Genomic DNA, 20,878 nt, shown 5'->3' on the forward strand with positions numbered 1-20,878 from the left:
TAAAACCTGTGTAAAGTTACAGTTGTAATTATAAATGTGGAGTCTGCATGTTATTGATCTGTTGTTATTGAATGTGAGAGGCTCTGACCTGACTGTAACTTCACACCAGGTCTTCCTGCTCCTCTGTGTCTTCTGTCTGTGATGATGTTCTCATAAACAGGACAAGAGTCCACCTGATGGACAGAGGGGACAAAATGAGACTCATTCATCAAACCTGCACACAATCACATTTTATCACTGGTTTCTCCAGTTAAAATATAAATTCACTTCAGCTTCCAGAGCATTGATGAGTCAAGTTGTGATGATGTTGGAGTAAGTTCTGTTAGTGTTGTAGAGCCTCTCTGTCTCTCACCTCCATCATCTCTACAGCTTCATTTGGTTCAGGGTTTGAACTCAGAGTTTTCTTCTTCCTGAATTCAAACCAACAACAACAAACATAAAATGTAAAATGATGCAATTACATAAAACCAAAAACTACAGGAAGTTTAAAGAAGAAAATTAAAGAGCAGTAAGTGAACTGATGGATTTTTATAGTTTTACCTTGCCCACAGACAGAAGACAACCAGTGGGATCAGCATCAGGACCATCAGAGTCAACCTGATGATGTTCATGTTTATTACTGATTCACCTGGAAAGTGAGAACAACAGACAGGAGATATTAGAGACTGATGGGTCAGTTTGTCAGGTGATGCTGTCAGTCAGTGTCGTCCATGTGCAGTATGATGGAGGTCTCAGTTCACAGCTACAAGACGACTCAAAATCCTGAGAGTTAAAGTTTTTTATGATGATGAGCTGTGGTGCAGTAAACAGTTGTGTGATGATGAATGTGCAGAACTCACCTGACACAACATTCAGACATAAGGTGGACTTCTGACGTCCTCTTGTGTTCTGGGCTTCACAGTAATAATTTCCACTGTGTTCAGGTCTGAATTCAGTTATACTGAAGATCTGTCCTGAAGCTTTTGGTGAGTCTTCATCCTCCTTGTACCAGGTGTAATTAGCTGCTGGGTTAGCATCACTGCTACAGGTCAGAGTCACTGAACTGCCCTCCACTATCTCAGCAGAGGGACTCACTGACACAGAGGGAAGCTTTGGAGCATCTGGAGGAGGGAACATCAACAACATAGTCAATAGTCATGTGTTTGGCAGCATAATACATTTTAAAGCTGGAAAACATTTTTCTGCTTAGTTCAAATCAGTTTCATATGGATCTTATAACACTCTCACTCACACTGCACATCAATAGAGATGTATTCAGACGTTCTGCTCCCTATCTTATTCTCAGCTGCACAGTAATACTCTCCAGAGTCAGAGGACTGGATGGAGCTGAAGACCAGCTGTGGTTCTTTGTTGAGCAGTGTCAGGTTGTTCTTGTACCAGGTGTATTTAGCTGCTGAGTCAGTGTCACTGCTACAGGTCAGAGTCACTGAGCTGCCCTCCATGATTTCACCTGGAGGATTCACTGACACTGACGGCACCTTCAGAAAATCTGCAGGAGAAAACATCAACATGTGTTTCCTGAGCAGCCATGTTGTGTTGGATTAAAGTGTTTTGTTTCTTAAATAGAAGAGAAAACTCACACACTGGGGGAGAGCCATGATTCTCATGTCCCTTTAAAGCACAAGAGATCATGTCTCCAGGAGAAAACCTGTCTGTATAAGAACTTCCCTCCTCCTTGATTTTCTCTCTGTTCTTGAACCAGACGTAGGAAAGACGACCAGCTGGACTGCAGCTGCTGAGACACTTCAGCTCTGCCTCAGTATAAGACTGATGGACTGTTATTGTTCTGGTCACCTGCACCTCCAGAGCTGGATACAGGAGGAAGAACCCACAGTGTTAGTGGTTAACATGAAAACATAAAATAGAATAAAAAGTGGATGTGATAATCAGATTTGTATTCTTTGTTCTGATAATGCACCTTCTAATATTGTCTCTCTCTATTGTAAATACTCAGTAATCTCCCTGTGTAACTGCAGAGCAACATAATCCTTGTAACTCCAAAAGCCATTTGAGGTTCTTCACAAATCTACAAAGATTTATTAAAGGATTATTCCATCATGTTCATAGCAGCTCCTCACATTCAACTACAGCCCTTTAATGTTCTTTATTCAAATGTGATACACAAACGTTTTAATTATGTGTCTGTGTTTGTCAGTCTGTGTTCTTACCTGTAACAGTCAGAGTTGTACCAGGTAAACTGTTTCCCCATTCAAACCATAATGTTTTAAATTTGAAGTGATACTGAGCTGAATCTGTCTCTCTCAGGTCAGTGATTCTCAGAGTGGAGCGTCCTCTCTCTGTTTCATTAACCTGAACACGACCTGAATATTCAGAGTCTTTACTAAGATCCTCAGGCTCTGAGGGATTCTGCCAACGACGACTACGTTCAGGACTGAACCAGAACTTTGATTTAACATCATAATAACTGTTGTAGGTACAAGAAATCTCCACTGATGATCCTTTGAAGGCACAGATTCTTCTGTCTGTGTAAATCACTCTGTCGCAGGAATCACCAGAGACACCTGAAAGATGAAATGTTTTATAAAACCGGAGTAGAACCTACATGTTTAAAGGGACAACGAGGAGTTTTGGAACGGTGCGCCTCCGCACACACCGTGAAATTCTTTGACCGGCGCAAGACGGACTCATGTTTTCATTCATCAAGAATTAAAGTCAGAGGTTCGAAGACGATCAGATACCGTCGTAGTTCCGACCATAAACGACGTTTCGGCGGTGTGACTCTCATGACTCACCACGAAACCGAAAGTAAAGAAACGCTGGTCGGCTCGACCAGCATTTCCGCCACCACTAATAATAACAAAATAACGATAGAGACAAAACTATATATTTATCGAAAATGGGCCCATTAACAAGTGTGGGTAGCGGAGATTCATCCACATTAACGTGAGACTTTTTTATAACCAAATAGAAACTCCTTGTTGTCCCTTTAAGGACACAGTTGTGTTGTTGAATTAGAGCAGAGTTCAATACAATAATATGGTGTTACATATAGAAAGGGAAAACGTAGTCCTCCATATTATAGATACATGCAGTCATGTGCAGTAGGTTAAATGTGCCACCAGGTGGTGATATGTAAGTGAAGACTGAAGTAAACTCACAGACTGGAGGAGAAGGGAAGTCCTCATGTCCTTTCAGAGCACAGGAATAACTTCCCCCAGTATTAAAATAGTCTGAAAATGAAGCTGTTTCTATTCCAGTTTTCTGTCCATTTTTGTACCAAGTGAAGGAAGAATGATCAGGTGGACGACAACTGCTGTGACACTTCAGGTCTGACCAGATAACTGAGTGGGTCACCTGCACCTGTAGACCTGGATTTTCAAATAAGAAAAGGACATATGTTTTTTAATCCATGACACCACTGCTCAAGAAGAGTAATCTCATAGATTCATATGTCCGTCAGTCATCATCATGTGATCTGAAGTTCACACTGAAGCCTATTATAGGGGGCATATTTCCACAAATAAATATAAATAAAATAAATATATATAAATATATAATTTCTTACTCTAAAAACAGCCCTGTTCAGAACGGCTGGTTTCAGTGCCTGTACCTTTAAATGCAAATGAGGAACTGCTAACCCTGTCCCTTCTACCGGTACCTAGAGCACTGGAAAAGAGAGTAACGACACCAAGGGGGTGGATCGGACTACACGCAGGCGTAGCTCACAGTCGGCCATATGAGGACAGGCAACTTGCTCTTACTCAGGCTGCAGTTACAGCGCAGTAGATAGGTGATCCAGTCATCTCCACTAAAAAAACGATTCATAACTCTGTGAAAAATAAATCAGTATGTAGCTACCGTAGATGACCAAATAATCGCCCGCGTGCAAATACGCGCCTGTGCTCTAATAGCCGCCGGGGTCCGACCTCATTTGGCATAATAAACGCCGGTTCAATTAAACGCCCGGGCGATTAAGTGTTTACCATAGTCTTGCACAGAAAACAAAAGTTGTTTTTTTTAACAGCGCTTCACCGGCTCTCACCTCTTCTGTCAGTCAGCCCCTCCTCTCGCTCTCTCTCGCATGCAGGCGCACACACACACACACAGACACACAAACACAGGCGCGCTAGACTGAGGGATATAGGGATATGGATAAATGCGCTAATGTACAGTGTTGAAATTACCGCGATCGACCCCCCCTTCCGTTAACGTTCATAACACTGCTCTGATCAGCTCCCTGTGTCGCGGTTACACAGACAAACTGTCTTTGTATTTATTGTCTGATGTCAATAAAGATGCGTCGGGGGAAAAAGTAGTTTTGTTCCAGTGGTGCTATGGTGACCTCTTCGTTCTTTGCATGATGGTCTGGTGCTGCTCATTGCAAAAATAAATTGTAGCCGGTTGCAAATACGCGCCTGGTTCTTATAAACGCCTGGGGTCCAAGTCGATTTAGCATATTAAACGCCCGGGCTACTAAATGGTCATCTACGGTATTACTTTAACTATTTGCATAATGTCACTATAATGTTACTTTTACAAAAAAAAGACATTATTAAAATTATCTGTGATTCTAAATATGCTGCATCATAACTGCATAGACGTTCATAAAAATCAAACCGTTTTGAAATCGGACAAAAACTGAGCAAGTTCTGGTCATTATAGCAGAACATGCAGCATAGGCTCAATGCTCTGAGGGAGAGAGTTGCCCGTCCCAAGATGGCCGCCGAACTGGCTACGCTTTGTCATTGGGAAACAGCTGCGGTTGAGTCATCTAGTTTTCTTATCTATGAACGACACCACCATTGACTCCCGTGGTAGGGTCATGCGGCCCGAGTGGCAGGATATGGGTATTGCAAAAATGCCCAGAAAACCCATTCACTCCAATGTATGTGTGTTGCCCACTTGCTTGTGATGAAAACGGCCGTGTTTTTGTTTTTAGGTGTCTTGGTCATATGAAATTACACTTAGAATTTGTTTATTATAAAATGTAGGGGAGAGTGGGGTAAAGTGAGACACTTTTTACATTTGCTCCCCTCTAAGCGAGCTAAAATGATTTATCAGTAAAATTTACACATTTCCCATTAATTCAGGATGTTGCCTAGCAATGGAAATTATCAGAATGTATTTAGGATGAAGGACAGTGAAAATATGATTGTTCAAAAAAAAAGTGGTCTCGTGTCTCACTTTACCCCAGGTCAGGGGTAAACTGAGACAAACTAGAAAAATCAATGGGGTAAACTGATCCACTTACTTTTTCCACTCTGAAACTACCATAACAACACATGTTGTAGCGTCCTGTAGAGTCCTGACAGCTAGCTTGACAACCACACTTCCCAAAACTAATGTCGGACTAGTAACATAATCATGGGAATTGGTCAATTAAGCACTTTTGCGCAAAGTGACTCAAAACCAAAATCAAATACAACACGTTTTAATTAACATTCAAATGACAGATAGAACCAGTTAGATAGTCTGGAGGTCAGATTTTAGGCCCCGACAATGGTGACCATTTTGATCAAAAGTCCTCTTGTGTGTGGGGGAGCCGACAAAGTGGAATGTGACTAAAATTGAGTTAAAGCAGTAAGTGGTCCGGTCGTTTTCGCTAATGCTGCGTTCCAGGCAGGCTTTTGAAATCGTAAATTACAGCTTCAAGTCACAACTTACGACTTTGTAGCGTTCCAGGCAACCCACTCGTGTTTTTCCGACCTGTTTTACCGGTGAAAGTCACTATAACGGCCACTCCTAACTTCCGACCGGTGAACTCGTACCAGATCGAACTGGTACGACTTCACGGTCGGAAAAAAACGAGTTTCCTTGAACGCACCATAACAGTCCTCGTCGCTACGTCGCCACATTCACGGCGTCCCTTGGCTGCACACACAGCCCTGCATGCCGTTCTCTCTCCTCATTGGATAAAAACTGTAGGATACGATAAATGTTTTCTCCTCGGCTCAGAGCAGAGCAGAGTGACTGACAGACCCGTGTTTCAGTCCAAACACTCTATGTAAGTGATTGCTGTCGGAAGATATAACTATTTAAGACTTATATTAACACAAATATATCACTTACTTCTGCTTTAATTAACCAATAAATAAACAAGCTGACTGAGAGCACCTAGCATAACAAAGCAGTGTGGCTACAGATCATTGATCACGCAAGATTTCTGGCTTGGGGGACGTGATTCTAGTGTGAATCTTTGTGTGTGGTGTGTTCACAGTGTCTCACTCATGGATTTATTATAATACATCCATGGTCTCACTTTACCCCGCAGCATTTGTCTCACTTTACCCCAACACCCCCATTTTAGAAAAAACTACCTCTCTTAGAAATTCAGGCTAATTTTCAGCTAGCATCATCACATGGTTTTATGTGTTGGTAGTTCATCATCATGTATCATATAAGTTTTTCTACCTGAATCAATTTGCTTTGGCACAACAGTTGATTAAGTTGACACCAAGAAAATTTACTTTTACATGCAAAAATCATATTTTTGTGAAAAAAACATGTTTTCCACAGCATCATGAGGTCCTCTCCTTCATGACCATGGGGAAATGGAAGGGGCTTGAAAACATAATGGTCACATGACCATAAATGTGTTCCGTTTTCTAGATATAGGGGGTGTCTCACATTACCCCACTCTCCCCTAGATTGAAACATAGACAACTGTTTTTTTTTACTTGCCTATGTGTTAATGTTTATCTGTAAAGGGTCCACGATGATGCTATTAACATGGGTGATCTAGAAATGTCCATAAATTATTGAAAATACCACACTTGCTCATTCACCAACAATGCAGGGCACTTTTGCAATACCCATATTCCGCCATCAGGAGGCGCTTCCATTAGACCAGTGCTCTACCGGTACCTGTACTCAGGGGCGGTACTATGCACATTAGCACACTAATGACATCATTGTATGTCAACTGAGGGAAGAGCTCATAAAACCACATGGATTTTAACAGAATAGGGAGTCTGAAAATTACTGATTTTTTTTGCCAATTCTCACATTTTGGGGGCTGGAAGGCAAAACAAACACCCAAATATATGTTCAAGAGCCTTCAAAAAGTGATATTTCCATAATATGTCCCCTTTAAGTGATTAGTAAGTTTCTGTTGGTCTGAACATCTGGAACAGAAACATACTAAAATAAAATTGTTACCTGTGACAGACAAAGTGACTCCAGCTTCACCAGTGTAATTCTCTCCTGGTTTGTTTGTTGTCAACCTGAACTTGTAAACAGTTGAGTCGCTCTCTCTCAGGTCTGTGATTCTCAGAGTGCAGTCGTTGTCACCACAGAGATACTGAACACGACCTGAGTACTCCGAGTCTGCTCTCAGATCCACAGGTTCATCACCACTGGAGTTTGTGAACCACAATCTTTCTCCAACTGTAGTATCATCATCAGTTCTCCAGTCTGGGTATCTGTAGGTGCAGCTTATGTTCACTGTTGATCCTACTACAGCACAGATCTGAGTTGGAGCACAGGTCACTGTCCAGTCATCCTGGCCCTGTATCACTGTAACACAGAGCACAGCACAAACCACAGTCACATTTTAATATTGTGAAGCTGCATCAGTTTGTAAACCTGCAACAAAACTGAACTGATTCTAATTTTACAAAATGACTTTGACTCAAACATCATCCCACTGTGAGCCAATGAGACAAAGAAGAGAAGATTGTAGAGCTAAACTGAACCATCATCGTCTAATCTTACTTTTGTCTGACATGGTGTGTAGTGTCAAAGTGGAAATACATTACCTGGTACAGAGAGAAGGAAAATCAAAATAAAAGTTCCAGTCATAGCGTCTCCTCTCATCTCACTGTACGACATCAGATGCAATTAAATAATCAGAAAGTAAATAATCAACAAAAGTTTTAAATTAGTTTCTTCAAATTCTTCCACTCACAGCAGCATTGTCTTGACCTCTGTCCTCAGAGTATGAGCAGCAGACCAAAGACATCCTTTCTTTCTATATCATTAGCATACAGCATTGACCACAGGCCAGGAAATGGTAAGCTCCCGGCCGACAACGGAAAGTTTTACATGCACTCTCAGGTGTCAGTGAAGTAGGAACAACTATCTTTAAATTAGTCCAGTACAACAGTAGCGCAGTAAGTCCTGTCTGAAGGTTTCAGTGTTATATGATCTCATGAGACCAATAACAATATTGAGATAAATACTCTACAGAACACACACATTGAAACATCTATCTATCTATCTATCTATCTATCTATCTATCTATCTATCTATCTATCTATCTATCTATCTATCTATCTATGATAATCAGTGTTGTAGAGGAAGATCTGGATCCTACAAATCCAGAATTAGAGACACCTGCAGAATGAGGGAGAATAGTTAAGCAATTATATATTTTGAAGTTTATGGTTATCACTTATTAATATTTTATCAATCATTGTGAGACCTGAAACATTTTCTTTTTGTATGTTACAAGTGTTTAATTGTTGTAAAAAACACACCAAATGTTACAGAGTCAGCAATGTACATTAAAATAATGTAAATATGAATAATGGGGAAAATAAGTTATAGATATGGAATAGAAAAGTGATAAATGAAAAAACATGGTGTCAAGAATAAAGATATAAAACAAAAACACGTTTTACCACCATCTGGTGGAAGCAGGATCCAACTACAACTCTAACAGAAAATGCTTGTTCTCCAACAACCTGTATAATAACCTATAACTGGTAGGTTTCCACACTTTGACAAGAGAGCACAAGCTCAATCACGTGGTGTGCATTCAGTTTAGTACATAACAAATAATATGAAAAAATACAGTAAAAATTGTTTTTTTGGGCTTTCTGAAACACAATGACAGTATAAAAAAACAAAAGAAACAGAAATGTGATGTAGACCACTGTATTTCTTTTTATCCCCATAATATTCTTAAGGCCCAATCCCATTTCTTTTTTTTACCCCTACCCCTTCCCCTACCCCTTGCCCCTCGCCCCTTGAAACGGAGCTACAAGGGGTAGGAGTAGAAAGTCAACCCCTACGAATTGGGACACCCCTTCAACAATCGCATACGTCATCACGTAGTCTCACTGGCTTTTCCGTAAGCTGATGCGCCAAGCTTTTGCCAGAAATCAAACAGCCGTGTACCATAGAACTTAATAAAATAAGATAGAACTTAATGCAGGCTGATCAGTTAATTGTAAAACATTTATTCACTGATGTGGTGATTTCTGTACGTACAGAGCCCAGAGGCAGCGCTGCCTGCTCCTCTGTCTGACCCATGAAGCTTCACTTTTCATTCAAATAAACCAATGCTACTGCCACAATTGTCAGATTTCATCAATGAGACCAACATTTAAATCAGTGGTCCCCAACCACCGGGTCGCGGGAAAATTTTCCACCAGTGACCGGTCCGCGGGATAAAAATGTTGGGGACCGCTGATTTAAATGCTAAAAAGAATTTAACCAGCCGGTGGTAAAGCTCTAAAAACCCGCGGATAAGTTAATTAACGATCGTCTTTTCCCCCGGGACGAGGACGTAGGCTACTTTCGCCGGCGGAGCAGCGCTGCAGACCGCCTGCTGCCTCTGTGAGGAGCCGCTCCTCCTGGAGCTTCACTTCTCCGAAAAAACGTTGGAGCAAACTTCTAACCAGCTGTCATTTGGATAAACTAACCACACATTTTGGACTTAAACAGTTACTTTCTCGCATGAAAAAATATTAAAACTTAATAAAGTGACGTAATAACAGCGCTATAGTGAGAAATAAAACAGCTTTTCGTTTTACAGCCACCGCTGCCGGTTGCCGCAAGATGCATTCTGGGAAACTTTTCATACCCCTCCGTTTGGAGTGTGCCTCTGAAAAATCTCCGTTTGGAGGGGTATGTAGCCCTACCACTTCCTCCTACCCCTCTGTCCTAACGGGAATTGGGACACTCCTACTACTACACGTGAACGCGCAAAACGGAGGGGTAGGGGTAAGTGGTAGGGCCAAGGGGTGAAATGGGATTGGGCCTAACTCTATCACTATGTTATAGCAAAGCACTGTGCTGGTTGTTCAGCTTATTGCTCTTAGCACGTGGTCATGACTAAAGGAGAATGAGGTGAGTGTATTTACATGTTGATCACCTCCTCTCTTCTAACAGAGAAACAGTCAGAGCCAAACAAATTGTTGTAAGAATAAACAAAGTGGAAATATAATTGATCTGGTGATTTTACAGCTGGAGAATCTGAGTGAAAAACAAATCTACTAAACAAGTGGAAAAAAAGAGATCAGGACAATAAAGTGTTGTATATACAAAACAAGGACTACATGTTGAGTGACACCACTGTGATCTTGACCTTTGACCCAAACTGTGCTTCACAAGCTGTTGTCAATGATTTGCTGTCATTTGTCTCTTTACTACCATCTAGTGGCAGAAAGAAGAAACTACAACCAATTATCAAATGGTCATTCTCCAGAACCTCAGTGATTTAGGGCTCTATTTTCCTCGCGCAACTCAGGGGGGCGCAGCGCAGCGAAGCCTGGCGAGGCCAGCACAGTGGTAATTTCCTCCAGTGCAACAACGTGCGCAGCGGATTTGGTAAATTGGTAGACTGCGGTGTGCCGAGATGGGTGTGGTGGCGCAGCAGGGGGAGGTGTCGACAGATTCAGCTTGGTGCAGTGACAATTTCGGGCCAAAAGGCTGCGCCGAGAGTGCGCCGAAAGCTCGCCAGCGCTGTGGTAATTTGACTGCCCAGCGCGCAGTGTGCACGTCACCAAGACCTCACAGGCAGGTTTCCACAGTTCCAGGCACATTTAAATGCAATTAATAATCACAATAACCCCTATAACTATCTGAATCAGCACATACACGTCGATTGTCCCGTCACACTGTTGACAGATCAAAGGCTGTCGGCATGCGTAATGGAAACTCAGCCTGAATTAGAGATGAAACCAGTGAGGGACTGGGACAAAAAAGCAGCCGTGGATGTCCCAAGAGCAGGACTGTGAGGATGGATGACTGCATGTCGCTGCTATGTTGACACTACACACTGTGCCGTTGTGATGATCCGCTATATTTATTTATTTACTTATTGATTTATTAGCGGGCGAACGGCCACATTGTCACGCGACCATAACGAAAAACTGAAAACAAATAAACTATAATCTCTCTCAGCAAACCACAATCAGCCTCGGCATCTAAATTCTAAAGAAAAAAGAAAAAGAGAGACGCTCCGTGATGCCTCCTTTACGCACAGCTGCTTCTGATTTCATTCCAGTTACGCATGGTATTTGTTTATGTTGTGATCTGTGCACACGGGTTTAAATATAGGTTACTAAATATGAGTGTCTTTATTAATGGAAAATGGGTGTGTGTATGTTTTTGTTTTTACTGGGCAACAGCTCTCAATATGTCAGAGCAAACCTGGATAACAATATCAGTAACCTCCTCCCTCCCAGACTACTTTTGCATAGTCAGCCCGTGAGGTCTGTTCGCGCGACCATATATTCGGACACTGCGAGCTAGGACCGGACCAGAACATCAGTTTCCTCCTGTCTCACTCCTGCCTCCCTCTTCCACGGTGAAATCAAACTTGCGCCTCGCGCGCGGCGGATTTAAAGGAGAGGAGCTCATTTGATTGGTGAAGAACGGACTTGGCTGTGTTAAACCCACTCCACGCCTTCTCTCCGCCCTCTATGCCACTTGCGCCGGTGGGAGGGAAGGAGGCGGGATTGCATCCCGCTGCGCCTCGCCGTGCAATGAACGAAAATTGCAAACTGCACCTGGACACTCCCCGTTGGCGAGGCGAAGGCGAAGCGCAGGGCAGATCCGCCGCGCCTGCGCCTAGTTTACGAAAATAGAGCCCTTAATGTTGGTGTTTCACCTAAATGGTACAAACCATCTTTACCTGTTAGTTAACCAGTACACAGGTTTAATTTTCAGTCTTGTTTATACGAAATAAAATATTATTCAGGCCAGTGTCCAGTGTCCACACCTCCAGCAAACACAGAAACACTCAGATGAGAAAAAGCATAAATTACACACATATGATTGTTTCAAATCTAAAATGTTCACCAAAAACAGGATGAACAGGTGGTGTGTCCAAAACGTTATGTAACAAAAAAACAAAGATAGGTCAAAACAAAGTTGTGACCCAGCACAGAGACACAGGTTGCGGTACCTCCACAGACAGGAAGTGGTGAAGGATTACGTCTCTTCTCTCTTACAGCTCCTGTGGGTCTGCTGGAGCAGTTGCATGGAGACAGAAGGAGGAGGTCAGCTGACCAGAAATATGTCAATAATTCATCAACTCTGTAGAAATTTAAAGACAAAACTCAAATAGTGTTGTGTTGATGGGACAATTATGTTCTTTCAGAGGAATAATAGAAAAAACATTTACCATATTGACTAAAGACTCAGCGTTTTCTGTGCCGTTTGTTGACTGAGCTGTACAGAGCCGATGGATCCTCTGAAGCTTCATGGCCTCTGGTTCTGAGAGCGACATTAATCAAATATCAAGATGATGAAGAAAAAAATATTCTGCTGTAAAAGTACAGTAAGAGTTGGGAATATCAAGAGTGATCATAAAATATGGAAGAAAAAAACATTTCACCAGAATGATTGATACTGATGTTCATGTGTGAGGAGCTGCTCACCTCTGGGCTGGACTGGCACACTGGTCAAATGTCACAGAATTGTAGAAAAGCGTGTCTTCCTTCTCCTTTATGTTGTTGTGTCCTCTAGCCTGTTGTACACTGACAGCTTGGTCTTCAGGAAAGTCGATACTGTCATAGTAATGATAATCCTGCTGCACAGATGGTTGTCTCTGAAGACAGTGGACAAATACATTGACTTAGGAGAGAAAAGATGTGCAGTTCTTCATGTTTTAGGTCCTGGACATGAACATAGACGAAGTTGATTCACTACCCCTCAAAGCTGCTGAAATTTGATACAACCGTGAATTGTATGGCTTCCTGACCAACATGAATCAAACCAATACTCTGTTAGCTGTAGGCTGAGACAAACCCTGAAACCAGAGAAAGTGCGTCCAAAGTTTGTGGAATAGACTGCTGGCCATCTCCTATGTTCCAGGTCTATGGGCGTTGCTGGGAGCGGTTCAGCCAAAGTGGAGGCCTGGCGAGGGATGGAAGCAGCACAAGCAACAGTGAGATCTTCAGGCTAAACAGAGTGGAGGACGGCTCGCAGTGGCTAAAATGGTGCTAACACTGCCGGAGGACAAAGATTAGAGCATGTTCGTGAGCTCTCGGACTGTTAAATTTTAACATTGTTCTTAATTCTGCTTTTAAAAGGAGATTTCCCCATTTAAAGAAAGGACATTGCCCTAACCAGTTATTATTCCCACAATAGCGCAATAAATGTTTTCTGGTGAACGTTGTGTTTAGGTTATTGAGTAGGCTACTGCTCACCCTCGTAAATAAAGAACTTAAATTAAAGAATTTGGTGGTTTGTGATTAACTCGTGTACATTGTCAAACCACCCATTTTACATTAACTCCACTACTCCACACAATGCAGATTCTTGCATGAGGCAAGCGCATTTATCTAATATTCAACTCATGAAAATGTACCCTTAAGGTCATGGTGGTCATTAAAGGAGAATTCAGGCCATTTTTGACCCCTAAATCCTTTCCTGATGGTCACCCAGTGCTGGGGGGACTAAAATTGATGCAGGCAAACCAGAGTTACACCATGGCTACCCGTCGCTCGGGATGGCGACAACGCTAACCTATGGGGTCCATTCTTTCAACCACAACAAACACTCAAAAAACAATTAAATATCTATGGTACATGACTGGAATCCTTACAAGACACCACTGAACTCATATAGTGTACAGTATAAACCATATAAACTTTCTGTTTTTGCATGTAGTCACTCACCTCAGACAGTCTAACTCTGAAACATCCTGGAAAGACATTACTATCCGATCGCAGAGCGCCACAGAAACAAACACTTTTTCCTTGTTGTGATTTCTTTACAAAAATAAACGGTCAAGCAGTGCAGTGGTAATATCCAAAATATCTCCAACCATTTATTTTTGTAAAGAAATCAGTCTCGTTTTTTGGGTGACCATTAGGAAAACGATTAAGGTGCCCAAAATTCTCCTTTAAGTGCCAAAGTTGAAGGGCACTGGACCTTTGAAGGCGTTTCACTGCTCATCCAATAGGCTTTGACAAAAGTCCATAACTTCCACATGGGCAGGTTAACAACTACCACCCAAAGGTGACGACCCAACCCAAAGTTAATTACCTGAGAGAGGGAGAAAAGAACAACTGAAAACACACCACAATCTCACCTGTAAGTCTGAAGTGATTGAGTTCATCTCTCTCAGCTGTTCCCTTTGATCTGGTCTCTCTCCAGCCTCAGACCTCTGCTCTGACCCCCTCTTTTTTCTGGTCAGGGAAATTAATTTAAAAAGTTTAAACTCACTGAATGACGTGAACTGATTTTAAATGAGTTTGTGAACAAATATTTGGGGAAACAGAACAGATGCTCACATGATCCAGAGGAAGACAGAGTATAGTATGATTACTAGGGCCATGGCAGAGACTGCTGCAACAGCTATTAGCTTCCACCGCACTCCTAGATAGATAGATAGATAGATAGATAGATAGATAGATAGATAGATAGATAGATAGATAGATAGATAGATAGATAGATAGATAGATAGATAGATAGATAGATAGATAGATAGATAGATAGATAGATAGATATTTACTAAACTGTTTCAATGTGTGTTCTGTAGAATATTTATCTCAATATTGTTATTGGTCTTATGAGATCTAGAAGAAAATATGCATTTAGTCTTATCTGGGCTCTATACAAATGTATAGTCAATAAGAGATTGCTGAAACATACTGAAACTAGATTGTAGATCCATGACAACCTATTTGACAGTGGGACTAGCACTATATACAATTGTGTCATCTGTGTAATAATGTTAATTACAAGGCATGGGGGAATGTACAATATCATTGATATAAAGTAAATAATAGAGGGCCTAAAATGGACCCTTGTGGCACACCTTTAAAACCTTTAAGTGAAGGATAGATAGATAGATAGATAGATAGATAGATAGATAGATAGATAGATAGATAGATAGATAGATAGATAGATAGATAGATAGATAGATAGATAGATAGATAGAGAGAGAGAGAGAGAGAGAGAGAGAGAGAGAGAGAGAGAGAGAGAGAAAAAATAAAATGAGCTACAGTGTAAAAGGAGGTTACCCTGTATAGTAATAATAACAGGCTAATTATGTGCAGACCTCACCTGACACAACATTCAGACATAAGGTGGACTTCTGACGTCCTATTGTGTTCTGGGCTTCACAGTAATAATTCCCACTGTGTTCAGGTCTGAAGTCAGTGATGGTGAAGATCTGTCCTGAAGCTTTTGGTGAGTCTTCATCCTCCTTGTACCAGGTGTAATTAGCTGCTGGGTTAGCATCACTGCTACAGGTCAGGTTGACTGAACTGCCCTCCACTATCTCAGCAGAGGGACTCACTGACACAGAGGGAAGCTTTGGAGCATCTGGAGGAGGGAACATCAACAACATAGTCAATGGTCATGTGTTTGGCAACATTTAAAGCCTGAAAACATGTTTCTGCTTACTAATCAGTTTCATATAGATCTTATGATACATGCTCTCACTCACATTTCACATCAATAGAGATGTATTCAGATGTCCTCCTCCCCAGCTGATTCTCAGCTTCACAGTAATACTCTCCAGAGTCAGAGGACTGGATGGAGCTGAAGACCAGCTGTGGTTCCTTGTTGAGCAGTGTCAGGTTCTTCTTGTACCAGGTGTATTTAGCTGCTGAGTCAGTGTCACTGCTACAGGTCAGAGTCACTGAGCTGCCCTCCATGATTTCACCTGGAGGATTCACTGACACTGACGGCACCTTCAGAAAATCTGCAGGAGAAAACATCAACATGTGTTTCCTGAGCAGCCATGTTGTGTTGGATTTAAGTGTTTTGTTTCTTACATAGAAGAGGAAACTCACACACTGGGGGAGAGCCATGATTCTCATGTCCCTTTAAAGCACAAGAGATCATGTCTCCAGGAGAAAACCTGTCTGTATAAGAACTTCCCTCCTTCTTGATTTTCTCTCCGTTCTTGAACCAGACGTAGGAAAGACGATCAGCTGGACTGCAGCTGCTGAGACACTTCAGCTCTGCCTCAGTATAAGACTGATGGACTGTTATTGTTCTGGTCACCTGCACCTCCAGAGCTGGATACAGGAGGAAGAACCCACAGTGTTAGTGGTTAACATGAAAACATAAAATAGAATAAAATGTGGATGTGGCAATGGCACAATGGGACGTAGGGTTTCCTTGGAAGAAGAAGAAGAAGAAGAAGAAGAAGAAGAAGAAGAAGAAGAAGAAGAAGAAGAAGAAGAAGAAGAAGAAGAAGAAGAAGAAGAAAAGTTAATTTGCAAAAGCAGATAACTCAGTTTAAAAAAATATATATTATTATTTACACCAGGTGATATCAGTCAAACCAAAGTCAAGTGAGTGGCTTTGACCAAGGAGATGAGATGTAACAAAACACACGTATCTCAAAAAAATAAAGCTTTATTGAAAACAACACTATTCACAAGTGTCAGCTCATTCTGGCGTTTATCTGATTTGGAAATTAACTCTTATATTGTTTTAACCAGTATTCTTTGTTTTCTTCTTCTTCCTAACAATAATGTGCAAACCTCACCTGACACAACATTCAGACATAAGGTGGACTTCTGATGCCCTCGTGTGTTCTGGGCTTCACAGTAATAATTCCCACTGTGTTCAGGTCTGAGGTCAGTGATGGTGAAGATCTGCCCTGAAGCTTTTGGTGAGTCTTCATCCTCCTTGTACCAGGTGAGTTTAGCTGCTGGGTTAGCATCACTGCTACAGGTCAGAGTCACTGAACTGCCCTCCACTATCTCAGCAGAGGGACTCACTGACACAGAGGGAAGCTTTGGAGCATCTGGAGATGATTTAACACAAGTTCATCACGAACACTGAGTCACAACTAAAACATAAGATTCATGAATTGTATGTTACTGTACTTTTCTCTACAAGCTGCTGCCTTTGACTCACATTTCACATCAATAGAGATGGATTCAGACGTCTTCCTCCCCAGTTGATTCTCAGCTTCACAGTAATACTCTCCAGAGTCAGAGGACTGGATGGAGCTGAAGACCAGCTGTGGTTCTTTGTTGAGCAGTGTCAGGTTCTTCTTGTACCAGGTGTATTTAGCTGCTGAGTCAGTGCCACTGCTACAGGTCAGAGTCACTGAGCTGCCCTCCATGATTTCACCTGGAGGATTCACTGACACTGACGGCACCTTCAGAAAATCTGCAGGAGAAAACATCAACATGTGTTTCCTGAGCAGCCATGTTGTGTTGGATTAAACTGTTAAAGTGTTTATATTTGTGTAAGTGTATAATTGCTATAAAATAAAATTTGTTTGATTTTCTTAGCCCTGTAATCATTCTTTTATAGGCTATATACATATAGCAAGGGTCTTGCTTTATAAAGTGTTGCCATCTTGTGATGCCATGTTTGTATGGCAGCTCTAACGGAAAATCCAGCCAGCCAGAAAATGCGTTTTGCGAATTTCACGTTCATAAATAAACCAACAAAGGAGAAGGTGGAAGGAACGAAGAAGGAGTAGTGAGGTCGATGGGAGGGGTGAGTGTGAGCGAGCAAGTGAGCGCTGCAAACTAGAATCTTAACACTAGATGTCAAAGTTTTCCCCCCATTTTACACACTGGACCTTTAATTGCAGAGCTTGATAAATATAATCCTTGTAACTCCAAAAAACATTTGAGCTTCATCACTAATCTACAAAGATTTGTTCAATGATTATTTAATCATGTTCATAGCAGCTCCTCACATCCAATTACAGCACTTTAAGGTGATTTATTAAAATGTGATACACAAAAGTTTCTGTGTTTGTCGGTTTGTGTTCTTACCTATGACTGTCAGAGTTGTACCAGGTAAACTGTTTCCCCATTCAGACTTTTTAGTTTTGAATTTGAAGTGATACTGAGCTGAATCTGCCTCTCTCAGGTCAGTGATTCTCAGAGTGGAGCGTCCTCTCTCTGTTTCAACAACCTGAACACGACCTGAATATTCAGAGTCTTTACTAAGATCCTCAGGCTCTGAGGGATTCTGCCAACGACGACTGCGTTCAGGACTGAACCAGAACTTTGATGTAATGTAAAAAAAACTGTTGTAAGTACAAGAAATCTCCACCGATGATCCTTTGGAGGCAAAAATTCTTCTGTCAGTGTAAATCACAGTGATGCAGGATTTATCAAAGAGACCTGAAAGATCAAATGTTTTATTAAACCACCAGAGTTTCCCCATACATTTAAACCTATGTTTAAAGACATAGTTATGTTGTTGAATAAGAGCAACGTTGAAAACAAAAATATGGTGTTAATATAGAAAGAGAAAACTGAGTCCCCCATAGACACATGCAGTCATGTGCAGTAGGTTAAATGTGCCACCAGGTGGTGATATGTAAGTGGAAGACTGAAGTACAGTAAACTCACAGACTGGAGGAGAAGGGAAGTCCTCATGTCCTTTCAGAGCACAGTTGATGCTGTCTTCATAACCAAAGTTTCCTGAAAATGAAGCTGTTTCTGTTCCAGTTTTCTGTCCATTCTTGTACCAAGTGAAGGAAGAATGATCAGGTTGATGACAACTGCTGTGACACTTCATCTCTGCCCACTTCCGGTCCTCTAGCAAGCGGGTCACCTGCACCTGTAGACCTGGATTTCCAAAGAAGAAAAGGAATTTTATTTTTATTCAGTGTGAATACACAGAAGTTAGGTTTTGACCCATTAAGTTTCCTTTACTGAAGTCATCATATGACTGAATATGAATATCTGATCACACAGCAATAACAGTCATCATCATGTGATCCAAAGTTCACACTGAAGCCCATTACGTCATTATTAGTAAGTGGAGCTGTGAAGTCAGATTCAGACTCTGAGCTCTTTCTGTTGATTTGAAAGGTAAAAAAAACAAACTACAAAATTTCCTCAAAGAAATTTTGAGAGAGCCACGGGGGCCGCTGCCGGGGGTGCCATCTGTCAAAGTGGGAATCAACCCTGTCTGAGGCAGACAGAAACGTGGGGAAAAAGAGCGATTTTCTGCCTCTGTGCTGGTCTCACATCTACTGTAGGCCTATTTTGACAAAACAGTAGCTCCTGACAGAAAACAGACCACGGGCATCGAAAGGAATTCCTGAACGCTTTGATATGATTTTGGTGTTTCTACAGTAAATATTTTGGAAACACTTGCGAGTTTGCGAACAGCAGTCCCATCTGCTTCTCTCAGAAATTATTTGTATTAGAGTCAATGATAATACCTATCGAAACATGGAATAATACATCAATAGACAAGACTTGTTCTACATTTTACAGTTTAAAATTAGTCTCAAGGTGAAAGTTGGCAGGAGCAGTAGACGTCCAATTATATGTTCGTTCTTTGAACTCATTTCATTCATTCTGTATGAGATGTATCGTGACAAATTTGAAGAGTTATGAACCGAAATTTGGTACGAAAGATGAAGAAGATGAAGAAAAAGAAACACACAGTATAAAAAATGGCCTCTAGAAATAGATGTAGAGGTCAGTGCCTCTGTGTGTTTGCCCCGTGGCCACAATAAAATTGTTACCTGTGACAGACAAAGTGACTCCAGCTTCACCAGTGTATTTCTCTCCTGGTTTGTTTGTTGTGAAGCTGAACTTGTAAACAGCTGAGTCGCTCTCTCTCAGGTCTGTGATTCTCAGAGTGCAGTCGTTGTCACCACAGAGATACTGAACACGACCTGAGTACTCTGAGTCTGCTCTCAGATCCACAGGTTCATTACCACTGGATTTAGTGAACCACAATCTTTCTCCAACTGTAGTATCATCATCAGTTCTCCAGTCTGGGTATCTGTAGGTGCAGCTTATGTCCACTGTTGATCCTACTACAGCACAGATCTGAGTTGGAGCACAGGTCACTGTCCAGTCATCCTGGCCCTGTATCACTGTAACACAGAGCACAGCACAAACCACAGTCACATTTTAATATTGTGAAACTGCACCAGTTTGTAAACATGCACAAAACTGAACTGATTCTAATTTTACGAAACCACTTTGACTCTAACATCATCCCGCTGTGAGCCAATGAGACAAAGAAGAGAAGACTGCAGAGCTAAACTGACCCATCAACATCTAATCTCACCTGGTCTGAATAACAGTGCTTCATGGTCTGTAGTGTCAAAGTGGAAATACATTACCTGGTGCAGAGAGGAGGAAAATGAAAAGTCCAGTAACTGCTGCTGTTAAATTCATAGCTGCTCCTTTTGTCTCACTTAGACAATGAAATAATCAGAAAGTAAATAATCAACAAAAGTTATATATTAGTTTAATCAAATCCACGCATAGAGCAGAAAGACATGACCTTGGCCACTGTCCTCTGCAGAGTGAGCGGTAGAAAAATAACTTCTTATTAACATACAGCGTTGACCACAGGCCAGGAAATGGAAAGCTCTTAGCAGTTGACATAAAGTTTCATATGTACTCTCAGGTGTCAGTGAAGTAGGAAGTACTATCTTTAATTCTGTCTTATACAACAATTGTGCAGTAAGTTCTGCATGAAGGTTTCAGTGTTGTTTCAGTGTTTAGTCGCTTCGCCTGAACTGTGCTAAGCTGCTTTTACCTATTATTATATGAGTTATAAATACAGTGTATGATGGAGGATGAAGTGGTAATTTTCTTTGTATCAGTATTTTTTTTTTATATCTTAACAGGTGTGTGATGATAAATGTGCAGAACTCACCTGAAATAAAAACATTCACATTTTATTTCGTCCTCTTGTGCTCTGGGCTTCACAGTAATAATTCCCACTGTGTTCAGGTCTGAGGTCAGTGATGGTGAAGATCTGTCCTGAAGCT

At 41.4% G+C, this 20,878-nt stretch overlaps 1 protein-coding gene and 1 long non-coding RNA gene across 2 annotated transcripts; both read right to left on the bottom strand.

Annotated features, from left to right (window-relative positions):
* Positions 1–322: 322 nt before the first annotated feature.
* LOC146992356 (basement membrane-specific heparan sulfate proteoglycan core protein-like) lies at positions 323–20,006 on the bottom strand (the record flags this gene model as incomplete). Its single annotated transcript, XM_085790412.1, has 16 exons — positions 323–410; positions 541–628; positions 840–1,100; positions 1,232–1,489; positions 7,120–7,476; positions 11,700–11,760; positions 12,317–12,408; positions 15,208–15,468; positions 15,593–15,850; positions 15,942–16,196; positions 16,646–16,906; positions 17,020–17,306; positions 17,467–17,497; positions 17,898–18,251; positions 18,483–18,701; positions 19,613–20,006. Coding segments are annotated over 16 exons (3,525 nt in total), but the record flags the coding sequence as incomplete, so codon positions are not given.
* On the bottom strand, positions 12,987–14,537 carry LOC146992357 (uncharacterized). Its single transcript, XR_015036547.1, has 3 exons — positions 14,433–14,537; positions 14,231–14,327; positions 12,987–13,050 (listed from the first exon to the last, which is right to left on the bottom strand). It is a non-coding gene; the product is annotated as an uncharacterized LOC146992357 (long non-coding RNA).
* Positions 20,007–20,878: the final 872 nt, after the last annotated feature.

This window comes from Trachurus japonicus, chromosome 1, assembly GCF_045865225.1.
Source record: "Trachurus japonicus isolate A0001 chromosome 1, Traja_1.0".
Classification (NCBI taxonomy): domain Eukaryota; kingdom Metazoa; phylum Chordata; class Actinopteri; order Carangiformes; family Carangidae; genus Trachurus; species Trachurus japonicus.